This window comes from Penicillium diatomitis (genome assembly GCF_028827545.1).
Source record: "Penicillium diatomitis strain IBT 30728 chromosome Unknown utg000001l_segment0_segment0, whole genome shotgun sequence".
Taxonomy (NCBI): domain Eukaryota; kingdom Fungi; phylum Ascomycota; class Eurotiomycetes; order Eurotiales; family Aspergillaceae; genus Penicillium; species Penicillium diatomitis.
In genome coordinates, this window is record NW_026623173.1 from 626405 (window position 1) to 640927 (window position 14523).

The following is a 14523-nucleotide window of genomic DNA, read 5'->3' on the forward strand; positions in this document are numbered from 1 at the left end:
TCATGAGCAACTTTCGCCTTGAGATCAAGGCCTATTGCTTGCTTCTCGCCTTTCCATAATCTAATGGCTTGATTGGCACTCCCGGAATGAACTCATCAGTCGAATCCAGAGAGCCATTGAGGACCGATCACGTGTGGAAATGTGTTCATATGGCGAAGCTACGTCAAGAATCATGCGTCACTCTGGTCACGTAGATCTACAGGAAGCCAATCTTCCCACTATGGTTCAATGCCGAAATTGCTCAACAGGAGTGACACCGAAGGTACCGCTCATACAACGACCAAGCTTCGTAGACGCCAATGAACTCTTCAACATCTGCCGATCTGGCCGGGGAGTACGCATGAAAAAGCTCAAATCGAAGAGATCAAGAAAGAGCTGCGAGACTAACCACGACTGCAGTGACTGTGTGGATTAGTCCTGGAGCAAAGATTGGTCAGCTCTGAAGGGTGAACATTCTTGGTGATGAAGCGGATATGCGCGGCTTTTGAGGTATGCTAAGTGACACTGGAAAGGTACGATGGGCCTGACTGACGTTTGGAAGGTACTATAACAGCAGACTCACTGTCGTACCGCTCCAAGCTTGCGCGACAGACACGGTTTCGCCAGCCTCAGCATATCACCTATCATCACACGCTTCACTTCTCCAAGTATCGTTTCACATCTTCGGGCTCTACCTTACATCCTCAAGCTTGGCCTCTTCGAAAATGAAGGGTCTGAAGACAGATCCTGAGAAGCATTCCGTGGTTCAACCTGAGGAGTTCAACGACCCTTCCTCAGTGGAAAATGCCAGTAACGCAAATTCAGTCACCAACATGCTTCGGGTCTCGCTCTGGGTAGCTTTTGCAGCATGGCACACCACTTTTGATGAAGGCTTTTCAGGCACTGTGTTGATCATGCCGTCATATCAGAAAGCCTTTGGAACCTGCCACCAGGAGTTGGATTCGACTTCAGGCCGCATCACTGAGGTGTGCTCACTCACGCCGCTGCAACAATCCCTCATCAGCTTGAACTATTTATTCATTGGGGTCGGAGGCGCTCTTTCAGCTTTGACGGGAAGATACACTGGTCGTCGTGGATCCATTCAGATCGGGTCTTTGCTTGCAGTTGTTGGGGCAGCTGGAATGCTGGGAACCGGTGATGGCTCGCGGCGCACCTTCTTGCACTTCATGGTGTGCAAGTGTGTCGGTGCACTTGGACTGGGACAGCTTATCTCTGCTTCTCTGGCGTATGGCTCAGAGTGCATTGTTGCCAGCAAGCGTGGGCTCGCACTAGGAATCTATAATGTTGGTCTGGCGCTTGGCAATCTTTCGGCAGCTGCAGTCTGTGCAGGATCTGCACGCCTAGAGCCAGACAACAACTGGCAGTGGAAGATTCCAATTCTAGCCCAGATTCCACTAGGCATCATCCTCGGCGCTGGGATCCTTACGCTTCCGGAATCCCCTCGGTGGATCTTGAACGACAACGAGAATAGGGAAAAAGATGCTCGCAGGGCCTTTAGTCTGTTGTATCGAATCCCGGCCAACTCGCCTGAGATCACGTCTCAGATCAATGAGGTGAAAGCACACATCAAAGCTGAACGAGCAAACTTCGCTGCGTCGACATGGTACGAGATCTACTCAAAGCCCCATCTTCGTCGAACGTGGACTTCCGCTCTCATTATGATTGGTCTTTCCATCACCGGTATCCAATTCGTCCAGCCATATGCAGCACTATTTCTCAAGGGTGTTGGGATCCATGATCCATATCTCATCAATGTGATCATAGCGCTTTGCATTCTCGGTGGAGCTGCCCTTGGTCCCTTCATCGTGGAATATGCGGGACGTCGATTTGCCATCCTCTCCGGATACAGTGCCATGGCAGTCTGCATGCTCATCTTCTCTGCGATCAGCAGTGCTCTCGGATCAGGCGAGGTCTCCAAGATTGTTGTGGTGGTCTTCCTTTGCCTGTGGTCTTTCGTATTTGGTGGAACCATCGCACCAAGTGCAGGCCTCGCCGCTGTCGAGATGCACAGCGTGAGGCTTCGAACGTATGGTCAAGCGCATACCACCAGTCTTTATGGAATCTTCTCGTTTGGGGCTATGTTCTGGACGCCCTACATGCTGGACGTGAATTATGGGAACATGGGTCCCAATGTCGGCTATTTCTACGCAGCAGTTACCGTGTTCATCGGGGTGTTGGCCTACTTGTTGGTTCCCGAGACTGCTGGTCTAACCTTGGAGCAGATTGACGATATCTTCAACTCTGCCGTTCGACCATGGAAGACTTCGATGAGCAGAAACAAGGCTATCATTCGGGCCAAGACGGAGCAGCTATCAGTGGAAAGTGGTTCCAACCTAGGGATGGAGCTGTCTGGATCATCGATCTGATAGGTTCGATGCCATCTTACTTGTTCATAGTCAGCCTGCCATGTAGTCTTTAGCTGGACGCGCACCCTTGTCGGTTACCTGTATACGAGCTATTGATGTCATGCACCATGTGGAATTCGAACCATCTTCGCCTTTGACTCGGAATTACATCAGTTTAGTATGAATTCTGCAATTTGCTGTGTAAGCACAGCTAAAGCTAACTACCTAGTCATCCAATTCAAGGGCAACTGAGTATTTGTCAAGAATTTGCATGTTTCCAATATTTACTTGAAAAATCTTTCGCGCTGATCTACATACGGACGGAGAACAAGACAAGAACGACCAAGAAAAAGAACTTAGACTAGGAAATGCACGCGAATCAAGGTCGCAGACAGACGGGTGACGGTAAGAAAGGCAATGATTGATGCTTATGCAAAGCAATTGAGCCGTGAATTGAAAGTTCAAGTGTTGGCAAGTGTGGGTATAAGGAATGAAAGTCAGTGGATACAATACAGATGACGCAAAGGAAATGCTTTTGGGGAAGCGAGTGCTCGTTGTGACTGCCAGCAGACGCCAACGAGAGATGGATGGGTTAGAAAGAGTTGTTGAAGGAAAGTGATGTAAGAGGCAACAAAAGATTTGCAGAAAATGAGAGGCCGCCGTTTGGTGAGAAGGTGTTTCTTTGCACTTCATACGCGCAGCATCCTTACAGCTCGCTTTGAAGTGGCTCACTAGCGGACACGCGTTCAGCTTTGCGATTACTCATCATTTGCTCAAGGACGTCAAGTCTCTGACGAGTCGTCCGAATCGCGTGATCCATTTCTCGGTCAGAGACCTGTTCATCTCGAATGCGAGAAATCAGATCACGCTCGGCCGAAGGACTGATGCGAAAGCTCTTGCGACCAGTCTGGTTATCGGGATCACGGTTGGAAACCACTGGGAATGTCATGCCATCCATACCCACCCGATCCTCCAGCCAGTTCCACAGCTCACTCTCTTCCCGGTGCCACATTTCCTCGTAAGCAGCGAGCCTTTGAGGAAGACTCAGTCCAGAGAAGCCAGCATCATGGCCTTGTCTTGTGGATGAGAAGGGCGCCCGGAAAAAGACCAGGTACAGCAGAAGTACCACAATCAGAATTGCCACATTAGCAGTCCATTGGGGCTGAGCTATGCCCCAGATCTTGTTCTGGCTCGGTGCCGAGTCCACCGCATGCTTTGAGTCAGCGCTCGCGGCACTCTCGCTGGGCGCTGAACCACCCTTCTTACGTCGACCCTTGCCCTTCGTGGCACCGTTGGTTCGACCTCGCGGTACAACTGCGACCTTGAGGGTCTTCAAGAGCTCAGTACCGAAAGAGGTCTGGCCATCGATGGCTCCCTTCTCGATGGGGCCTTTCAGCCAGCTCTTTCCTGTCCATTCAATTGTACATGTCATCAAGAAGCGTGTCTGATTATTAGGAGCCCAGGTGAAGAGGTATTTGGTTTTAGTTGCGAAAACATTTCCGCTAGGTACGTCTGGTGTCTGAGTGCTCAGGGTCACAAGAACGGCCTTCTCCAGATCCAAGAAATCCAGCGTTTCTGTGCTGATACACTTGGTTTGTTTGGGACCGATGGAACCAGAGAGAGGCTTGATATACGAGTATTTGCGGGTTCGGCTGTCGTTGCTCAGTCCCTTGGAAGTGCCTTCAAAATTCAATTCGCCAGATTTTTGATTGTCGACAAGGAATTTAGTCATGAAGTCTCCGGATGCAGGCCCGAAAACAAGCGTGTAAACCTTCCCTAGCGGAGCGGGAATGACCTCGTCCTTGATGACTTTTTCATACTGGCCATCAGGTTCGGTGTATTCGGTAGGAGCGTGCGTTGCTGGTCCGGGGAAATCCGATTCTTTCGACGCCGCAGGCTTTTCACCGTTCTTAGCATCTGTGTTTCCATTCGATGCAGTAGCAGGAGCAGGTGAAGTGGCTAGGTTGCCAGAGGCTTGACGACTTAAACCCCCACGACCGATCAAGGACCTCTCGCTTGCATTGGCGCTGGCACCAGCTTCGAAAAAGTTGTCCGCCATGTCACCTTCCTCATCCTCATCATACACCTCATCTTCATCAGACTCCTCGCTTTCCGAGTCGGCCTCCCCGACCTTCTCCGTCTTATCGCCAGTACCATCGGTTACTCGCGTACCATTCACCGAGCTCTTGAGGGAGGGATGGTTGATTTTCCAGATGTTGACCATCAGATCGTAGGTCGACTCCCGACTTAGTAAACTGCGGAATGTATGACGAGCATGGAGAGTTTGAATCGCAATTGCGTTGGGGAATACCATGGCAGTGTTCTCTTTTTCAACGGCAACTATCTCATCGAAGCTGATGACAAGCGTAGTCACCCAGCCAAGAATATTGCTCGAGAAACAGATGTGGCCCTCGGAGATGTAGATCCGGCCGGCCAGAATGATTTCACGCTGAAGTGCACAACTGTAATCTTCGATCAAGAAATCATCTTCAGGCACACTTCGGAACAATTGATGAAAGTCCCTGTTCCGTTTTTTACTAGCGACAGCAAAGCCCGTAAGCCGGTGTACACTGGCATTGGCCCCCGGGACCCCAAGCGCCAAAGCACTGGCCCCGATTGCGCCGATAGTTGAGGCAGTTGCACCAGAGGAACCCCGGTGGCGGCGTGCAAGGCGGCTACGCACACTCCCAGTTCTCCTAACGCTGCCGCTGCCAATATCGCCATCGACGACGCTGCCGCTCGGAGGTGTTTGATCACCTGCGAATGCACTTTCCCTTGACAAAGATACGGTGGATTGGACATCTAACGTATCATCACTTGGGGAGCCTACCACGGAAGATTCAGGTTTTTCATACGCCTGGTGCACGGCGCGGGCTGCTCGCTGATGTTCCAGTCGCGCCGCCTCTTCGTCGCGCTCACTCATAGTCGGTTTCCTGCGCCGATTTGCGGAACGACTTTGCTTCGAGGTGACGCCTCCATCTGCGCCCAAGATTCCTTCTCCGCTGGCATTTTCGATGCCTAGGTGGCTGAAGTTCAGGTTCCCAGAACCCAGCGTCTCGACGGTAGTCGGCTGCTGTTCCTCCCCTTTGTTGGTGTGATCTGACGGTTCGTTGTTCTCTTGAGAATTCGAATTGTCTGCCTTCTGGTTGGCAGCAGGGGTATTCGTGCGGCTCTTTTGTTGCGAGTTCAGAGTGTTGCTCAATGACGTGGCTGCGTTTTGAGCTACCGAGAAAACGGACGAAAAGAACCCGCCTTGCCCGCCTTGCGGACCCGACCCTACTTTGGGTGTTTTGGCTTCTTCAAGTGGACTCAGCGCGGTCACAGAGGTGGATAACTTGCTAGGGACATGAGCGGCCGAGGCTGAACGTGCCCTGCGATGAGAAATCATGGTGCCAGAAGGGCTTACGGTGATGCCAGGCTCGGGCCCTGACATAGAAGCCCGGGACTTGATGGACTCTGGGGAATCGGTCATGACATTCGATATTAATGTGGGATTGAGGGGACGATGGTCCGTAGGTGTCGGAGGCGTGATAGTGGTCTCGGGTGCAGGAACTGCAGTGTGGGGCGGAGTTTTGGGCAGGGGGCTTGCTTGTAATGTTCTTTCGCGAGGCTGCTCATCGACGAGATCTGTCCGAATGGGTTGAGGTAGTGGCGGAGGAACGTCTGATGCGTTTGAAGCGCGCTTGGCGGAAAGGCTGCTCCGGCGACTGTTGAACAAGCTTCGACCGCTTTTGCTGCTTCCAGACTTCACGGACGCGTCGTCCTTGGAATTTGAATTTTTCGTATCGGAAGTGCCTAGCGCCTCCTTGATTCGTCTTCCTGGCGAGGAACTGCGGCGCTTACTGCTCGCATCAGCCGGAACGTCCAGGTTCATGCTTGACCGGGTGCCGCGTCTCGAAGAGTGTTCTCCTGCGTGAACCAGCGTGGGTTCAGATTCGGCACCACTCACACCGCTGACAGCAGAGCCGGGATTGATCTGGTCTGTTGTTGTGTTGTCAGCGTCGACAGGGGCGGCTTTGATAAGCGGGGAGGATAGGGTGTAGAAGCCCGTATGGGAGTTGCGTGAGGTAAGTGGCGGGGTCCTAATGTCGCCGAATTGCACTTAGTCCAAATGATCTCGAGCTGGCGTCAAAAGACGATTGACAAACTTACCTCTCAGGCTCAGAATCGTCGGTCAAGAGATTGATGCCGTCAGTCTCTGGGAAAGCAGAGCTGGTATTCGATGACTGGACGCCGGAGGCGCTGCTGCGCGAGTCGTTGGACTGGCTTTGACTCAGGCGATGTTCGAGGGCAATTTCTGGAATAGAGGTCGCATCGCCTTGGAGCTCGTCACTGTGCTTCTTGTTCTTTTTCTTTCTTCGAGAGCTGATGAGTTTCGAGAATCCGCCGAGGCCGGTCTTTGCGGAGTCGGCAGCGTCGCCTCCTTGACTTTTAGGCCGCTCGGAGGATTCGATAGAGGACCGATCCATGCTGCGGCTCGTACGGTCCATTGCGTCGGAATTGGCTGCCATGGTCCAGGCCCGGAGAGGTCTGTTGTTGGCCTCTCCCAGGCTGGACGACGCAGAGTCGCCCATGCTGCCAGGGTGCGGAGGATAAATCGCGCGTTGAGCTAGGCAGGCAGACCAGCTGAATATTGTACGTCAGCTTTTTGCATCAACTCAGCGTATCGTTCCCAGAGAGTCTTCGCCTCGATTCGCAGAATGGCTAGTGAAAAGAGCCGGACGGGGGCCACATTGAAAAGAAACAGGTTGAGGGTAATGAAGACTGAAAACGACGGAGGCTGCTCTGGTGCTCTATCTGCAACGTGGGGGAACTCAGCTCCCAAGTTCTGGACTCTCCGGCAGTCAGCCACTTTTGTCAGGTGTCATCGAATACGATTACGTAGTGACACCCGAAGCTGCTGCTCTCGTCAACTGGAGTTCTACTTGGCATTACGGTGTAACAGTACTAGATTAAGAAACCAGTATGGTATTGTAACATCTCTCTGGATATCCAATATTCAATGGTGAGTATTGGATATCGAATGTGTCATATTGGGTAGCGACGATTTTAAGCAATAAGCACCGACGCACTGAGTAACTATTGACTATTGAGTAACGACATACGTATGTATATTATTATTCATTAAATAAGTATGTGATTACATACAATTACACAGGGCCGTTAAAGCGCTTTTTATCCACTGTAACCTTTTAAGTCTACTCAAGTCAGTCAGCACGCTTACTTTAGGTATTCTTTGACCTTGCGCCAGTCTATTGCTAGCATATTCATCATATAATACTTGATCAATGATTATATTTAGTAAGAGGCTCGAGGAAAAATCCGTAAAGAACGTATGGACTCGTAGTATCGTCCTCGTAGCAACTTAGTGACTTGGCAAGTCTGCCGCGGCACGATTCGACAGTCTCACTCTCCATTGACTCCACCGCTCAGAATGCCGATGTAAAGTGCTGCGTCCGGTGGTCCACAAATCCAGCATTTGGTAGATCGGGACTAATTGTGCATTCAAGAAAAAGAAGTCTGGATCTAGACCTTCTAAATTCAGTCTAGGACATCGATGGAACAAGAAGAGCTGGGTTCCATTGGTAAATTGGAAATGGCCATGAACGGTCTTGAACATCGCAAGACTTTGAAGATGGGAGGGCTCCAGGCTGCCCATTCTAGACTCTCATGTGCTGTATTCAGTATTGTATCGGTGTATGCGCACTGTAACGTATATTACAGCTCTCCGCAATCCGCATTAGCCTCAACTTCCGTGTTCGCCTAAATGGCGTCATTCGTTCTTTCTCTTCGCCAACCTCCACCCCCCACCGGCTTTGGCTTCCTTGCAGAGCTTGAAAGGCAAGAAACGTGCAACGCGGTACCAGTAGCTATATGCGCCACACCCAATCTCCAGCTCAGCGATGGAAGTTGCTCCGTTGACGTTGGTATGGTCGAATTGATAGCCCCACACTCTGACCTGGCGTCGGCCAGCTCACTGACGATATTCAGGCCCACACCCATGCGCGGAGTGCAGTCTTAGAGACTCGTAAATCGAACCCCGTCGCCGCAAGTGAGGAGCACGATCTGGCCGCGGGCGAATTCGCCACTGCAGCCCAAAGTACATCTGACTTGGAGGTAAATTTGTATTCCATATAGTCAAAGCGGATTAGGCAGTAGGCACTGACCATGTTAACAGGCCCTCCGTACTCTACGGCTTCTTGAGCAACATCACAAGCAGCTCGCCGAACTCCTGAGATTTCAGCATGAACATCCTTCAGGTCATCCCGAAGGTTCATCCTCCAATGCCGCAGTGAGCGCTTCCGAACAAAGTGCCACACCAGAGACGCGAGGCGGCAAATCTTCAGGGCACGATGCCTTCAATCACCTTCCCAGATTGCCGGGAAACCCTCGTATACCTGGCCGGGAATCATCGTCCATTGCCAGCAACTTGGCATCAGCCCGAGGTATTCCGGCGCAACCTCGGCGTGGATCGCCTGTGTCCCCCAGCTTGTCTACACAGCAAGCCGGCGCAAGAATGGCTGATGGTCCGTCGAAAGGGCGATCAAGCGATGTGAAGTCAAGAGATATTCGCACGAACCGACAGCCGTGGACACCTCCTTTGCCCAGTCCAACTGAGATTGTTTCTCAAGAGGTCGTACCCTCGGGCAGAGCTGAGTCAACTGCACTCGCCCCCAAACAGCCAGCTACGGAGGATTCTTTCCAGCGGTTTTATTCTACATTTGAGGGGCTGATTTCGAGGATCTCAGCACCACTTGCATTTGCCGGGCTTCCTTTGGGCTCCGAAGACACTACCAGGGCTGTGGCGTCTAATCGTAAAGCTCCGGCAGATACCAAGCTCGACCGTCTTTCCGCCCATTCGGATCGAAGCAGCGGTCTCAAAGAGCCTGATGTGAATAGACTGTTCTCCCGGGCGGCATTACGCTCAATCCACGATATGTCTGGTAGTGGCCCTGGCAAGCCTGCTGAATCTTTCTATGTGGTCCCCACTACGGGAGGGACCATGTCATACGCTGGGATCCTGACCAGAGCTGAGAAAGATGCTGGTCGGAATAGCTTCGAGGAAACAGAAGAAGACTTTGTTGACGCACGAGAAACCCCCTCATCTCCAGAATTGCGACAGAGCACCGGAGTAGCCTCGAGGACGCCACGCAGAGGAGGTTCCGACAAACTCGCGCGTCTGCAGAATTCCAAGACCCTGGAGGAGCTCCAAATGGAAAATGCGGCTCTCAAACAGCTCTCTGATACTCTCTCAAAGCGGCTCCACATGTGGGAAGTCAATGCGCAATCTTCCTCTATGGCTCTGCAACAGTCTTTAAGGGCGATGCATCATCATAACGCCGGATCTCTGGAATACAACACGCAGCTTTCGCATGCTCCCAGCTCTCCTACTGCGACTCAGACCACCCCTGCCACAAATAAGCCAGACGCAGAGCTTCGGGTCAAAGAGCTCGAGGAACGTCTGCGGCGCGGTGAACAAGAGTTCGATCGGGTTGAGCGAGAAAACGAGAAATTGAACAAAGTACTCGGGCGATACCGTGAGCGTTGGGAGAAATTGAAAGAGGGAGCAAAATCCCGACGTGCGGAAGTTCGACCGACGGACGGGCAAAGTCACCCGGGCACACCAGTCATGGGACATCGAAAATCCGATCATTCAATTCCATTGCAGCCGGAGACCTCGTCGTCTGGTACCGCAGTTCCTAACAGACGATCTTCCGGTGCAGATCTTGCAAGCACTGAGCCATCGGAGGCTTGAGGCCGCGAGTAACGTTTGAGCCCAGCTGTGCGTGGCTGTATTTGGATGACAATCGCCTCGTATTGCTGAGATAAGATGCGCTGGGACCATGGTATCACTCCGGTGCACATCATTAACATGGATTACATACACAGAACAAATAATATCATTATTCCATGGGATTAGAAGTCTTACTTGCGTGCGGACTGGTTCTCGCTAGGCTTGCCAATAGATGTTTCATGAATTCATTCGTATTCGGACTGACTCACCATAGACAAAGCCCTGGTAAGGCAGTCTTCGCCGGCGGATGAGCCAAAGGTAGTGATCGAAGAATTATCGAAGAGTCATGACATGCACGAACAATCTAAAATACCCAAGCCAGGGATTTTGACCTTTCATTGATCTATGCGACATGCATCTATTGATCACTCAAGTACGATGTTATCCTGATTGATCGCCGATTCAGATCATGGTATTTACGTTTCACCCTCATCAAGCAATCTACTGGACGGTAAAAGTCACGTTCCCTCGAATGTCCTCCGAGCTGCTACCGACAAGCACAGTAAAGTTACCTGGCTCAATCACATATTTCATGCGATTGTTCCAGAGTCCAATATCCTTCACCAGGATAGGAATCTTGACGTTCTTAGTCTTACCCGCAGGGATCATGACCTTTTCGAAACCCTTCAGTGCACGGTTGGGAACAACCACTGACGCAATGTCATCAGAGACGTATACCTGGACGACTTCAGTGCCGTCTCGGCTCTTATCGGTGTTGGTGACATCAACGCTTATGGTGACTTTCTCGTCGTGCGCGGAGATTTTGCAGCGGTCGACACTGACAGTTCCATACTGGAAGTTGGAATAGCTCTTGCCGTATCCGAATGGGTACCACGGAAGCGGGCTACCCAGAACATATTGGTGTCCGAACTTGAGGGTTCCGTTCTTGTAGATGTGTCCTGAGTCGCCGATGGAACGACCCGAGTTCAGATAGTCGTAGAAAATTGGGAGATCACCGACATAATGGGGGAAGCTAACGGAGAGCTTGCCGGAGGGGTTGTAATCACCAAAGAGGACATCGGCCAAGGCGTTGCCACCCTCCTCTGACGGGTAGAATTGTTGGACAAGGGCGGATGTCGAGTTGGCAATCCAAGTGTCTGTGATAGGCTTGCCGCTTGAGAGCACAACGATGGTTGGAACGCCTGTGTCTGCAATGGCTTTGATGAGAGGGCCCTGGGCGCCTACTAGCGAGAGATCATCGACATCAACATGCTCGCCGGTCCTGTGGAGAAGTCAGGTATGTGGACCAGAAATGTTGCTTGTTGATGAGATCTTCGTCACTTACGTAGCATTGAGCCCTTGCCAGAGCTGGGTTTGATCCCTTGACCAGGTACCGACGACAACAACGGCCACATCGGATTTTTTGGCCGCGGCAATCGCCTCTGCGAAGCCAGACTGATCGTTGCTCCATCGCTCGCAACCTTGCGCATAGTTTATGTTGGCCTTCGAACCAACGGCTGCCTTGATACCGTCCAACGGGGTAACTCCACGATACTGGCTTTGATAAACAACGTAGTCTCCGTACTGATCACGCCGCGTCAGTTTCGACCTTGCGCAGGAGTGAGTATGAAGTCAGCCTTACATTCATGTATCCGTGGGCCATGGGCCCAATTACTGCAATACTTCCAGACTTCTTGAGCGGCAGCGTGGAGTCGTGATTCTCGAGAAGCACGATTGACTCCTTGTCCAGGTCACGCGCAAGTTTCTTAGCAGCCGAGTTGTTGATCAAGCTCTTCCACTTGTCTTTCGGTGCAGCTAGGTCGGGATTCTCAAATAAACCCATCTCAAACTTCACTCGAAGGAAACGTGATACAGCTTGGTCAACAGTCTTGATGTCAAGCTTGCCGGACTTAACGAGATCGGGAATCTTCTGGAAGTTGCTATTAAACCATCAGCGACTGCACATTGACGTGATTCGGGAAGCTTGGGCCGTACAAAGAACCGCCTCCCATTTCCACGTCCGTGCCAGCCCCCAACAGCTGCGTTGTGACCGAAGCCATGTCGATAGGATTGGTCGCGCAAAGCTTGAATGCGTTGCAGAGTCGGTCACTGCCGCCAGCATCAGTCATGACAAAATAGTCATAGCCCCATTCCTCGCGCAGGATCTCAGTCAAAGTGTGGTAATCCGAGACGGCTGGGATACCGTCATACCTAAAAAGACAAAAAGCCTTAGCCTCGTCAAGCATGGGAACAGCCTGATGTTTCTTACGAGTGGTAAGCGGCCATGATAGACCAAGCGCCTGCGTCGATAATTGCACGTTTGAAAGACGGCATCCAGCTAGAATTGTATTAGCAAAGTCTTGCAACCAGCATGATTGATTAGAAGCTCACGTAGTACGAAGCTCTCTCTCGCCGCCGTGAACAGGACCAGTATTTAGGCCTTGCTCGGGGTTACTGAATCCAACAAAATGCTTGACCATGGCGGAGACATTCTTGCTTTGTAGGCCCTTGACGTAACTGTAACCGATTTCTCCTGCTAGGAATGGGTCTTCCGAGAATGTTTCTTCGACCTGGAGAGACAAGCGGAATTAGTATTCACAATAAATAAGGACCTTTTAGCTGGCGCACTTACTCGTCCGAAGCGAAGCTCGCGAGCCAAGTCTACGACTGGTGCGAAGAGCTGATTGACTCCGAGGGTCTGGGCTTCTTGGGCAATCACCTCGGCCATTTTCTCCACAAGCTGTGAAGGCTTGTCAGAATCAAAGTTCCTCCAAAGCAGCGACGAACATGTGAACTTGCATCTCTGTTCCAAGATGATCCATACGCGATGGGGGAGTTGAAGATAGTTGCATTGCCGAGCAAGAAGCCATGAATACCTGAATGATCTTCAGCATTTACCTCATGTGCTCGGAAATGAGCCGGTTGGTTACTCACCCTCGCTCTGAACAAGAGCCGGAATTCCAAGAGTGGTGTTGTGAACTAAGTAATCTTGGGCTTTCTTCACATTGTCCGCAATCCAGTCCCAGGGAACCGGATAACCAACTTGATTGCATGTTAGTTCGGGTTCGAAGAGGTAGCAACTGGAACGGAGCAGGGCATTTACCATAGAATGATCCTGCTTTCATCTGCATGTTGGTGACGAGTCCGGTGTAGTTAAAGGCGCCGGAAGTTTGATTCATCCAATTGGTAATATCGCCTTCAAGTGAAATTGAGTGAGCAGGTGCGATTGGTTTCACGCGTTACCGAGAAGAAGAAAGCTTACCTTGCATCAATTGAGCCATCTTGTCTTCAATGGTCATTCGACTCAATAAATCCTTGACACGTTTATCCACAGAGGCTGTTGGGTCCTTGTACGCAGGCGTCGACTTGCTTGCGGCAGAAGTCACTAGCTGCACAAGCAGCAAGCTGCCAGCTAGACCCTTGACCAACATTTTGGGTGGTAGAAGGTACTCCCAGGTTGTTCAATTCAAAATCCAATGGCAGACTCGAAGGGCAAAGGACAAACTTCGCTCACTGTGGGCTAGGGCACCAGCACGACTTAATCGAAGGGATGCGGAACAAAACAGAGAGAACAGAATCACCCACACCCTGTTGATCAGGCGAGATGATCTCGCCATAATAAGCAGCTGCAGCTCTCCCATGCATCTCGCGTCCCCGCGGGGCAAATGAACCCGGGGGACAAGGGTCTCATGATCGAAATCATAAGCTATTACCGCAGGAGTCGAAGCGGTCGACTGTGGTAGACAATTTCACAGAAGGCAGTTGCACTATTCGATGGGCCATGCCTCAGCGGAACAATTGCAGGTGCAGACTGTACTTTTCTCCGCTGCGGCCTAGTCTTTGGCACTAGAACTTGATGGTAACGGAGGACCAGTCCGACGTCCGTTCAAACCTGAGTTCGCACTGTCACAATTGGCTGAATTGGTGAATGACAATGCCACCTGCAGAAGACTTTCGATATTAGATCCACTGTCCTGCATGGCATTTTCCAGGTCAGCAGCGCCTACTAGTCCACGAGCAGTAGCGACGCGGGGAAAAGCCGAGGATCGCTACGGGTAAATAGGCGTCAAAGTTCCCTGTGGGAGCCAATGGTGACGGACATCGCGCCACAGACGATGAATGTGCTGGATTCAAAGGAGTTCTCGAGGCTTTGGATTGAGGTTGATCTGCAGTGAGTCCGGTGAAGTTTAGACCATGTGACATTTTTCCACCTATGATCACCGGACTTGGACCTCAGTAGACGAAGGAAAGCGGATGATGAAATTTCCCGAACTTACCAGCTTTGCTTGCGGGGAATTTGAGTAGTAAATTGTTCCCCTTTTGGACTGTGATCAAACTTGCGCCGAAGACCCGCATTTCGCAAAGTATCAAGAGCAGATTGGGGACACAGCAAGATTAGGTAGTAACCTACCTGTACTTGGAGATGGCGTCTGTGAATGATGC

At 51.3% G+C, this 14523-nt stretch overlaps 4 protein-coding genes across 4 annotated transcripts; 2 read left to right on the plus strand and 2 right to left on the minus strand.

Moving 5' to 3' along the window:
• Positions 1-704: 704 nt before the first annotated feature.
• On the plus strand, positions 705-2366 carry N7539_000180 (uncharacterized protein; the record flags this gene model as incomplete). The annotated part of the gene is made up of 1 exon (XM_056929784.1): positions 705-2366. The coding sequence occupies one exon, from the start codon at positions 705-707 to the stop codon at positions 2364-2366; it is 1662 nt and encodes a 553-aa protein (XP_056794077.1).
• Positions 2367-3051: 685 nt separating this feature from the next.
• N7539_000181 (GRAM and VASt domain-containing protein) lies at positions 3052-6919 on the minus strand (the record flags this gene model as incomplete). The annotated part of the gene is made up of 2 exons (XM_056929785.1): positions 3052-6427; positions 6498-6919. The coding sequence occupies 2 exons, from the start codon at positions 6917-6919 to the stop codon at positions 3052-3054; spliced, it is 3798 nt and encodes a 1265-aa protein (XP_056794078.1).
• Positions 6920-8248: 1329 nt separating this feature from the next.
• Positions 8249-10101, plus strand: N7539_000182 (uncharacterized protein; the record flags this gene model as incomplete). The annotated part of the gene is made up of 3 exons (XM_056929786.1): positions 8249-8272; positions 8337-8462; positions 8524-10101. The coding sequence occupies 3 exons, from the start codon at positions 8249-8251 to the stop codon at positions 10099-10101; spliced, it is 1728 nt and encodes a 575-aa protein (XP_056794079.1).
• Positions 10102-10581: 480 nt separating this feature from the next.
• N7539_000183 (uncharacterized protein) lies at positions 10582-13511 on the minus strand (the record flags this gene model as incomplete). The annotated part of the gene is made up of 11 exons (XM_056929787.1): positions 10582-11362; positions 11426-11664; positions 11723-12020; positions 12076-12291; positions 12350-12418; positions 12472-12650; positions 12713-12820; positions 12868-12956; positions 13015-13122; positions 13184-13276; positions 13343-13511. The coding sequence occupies 11 exons, from the start codon at positions 13509-13511 to the stop codon at positions 10582-10584; spliced, it is 2349 nt and encodes a 782-aa protein (XP_056794080.1).
• Positions 13512-14523: the final 1012 nt, after the last annotated feature.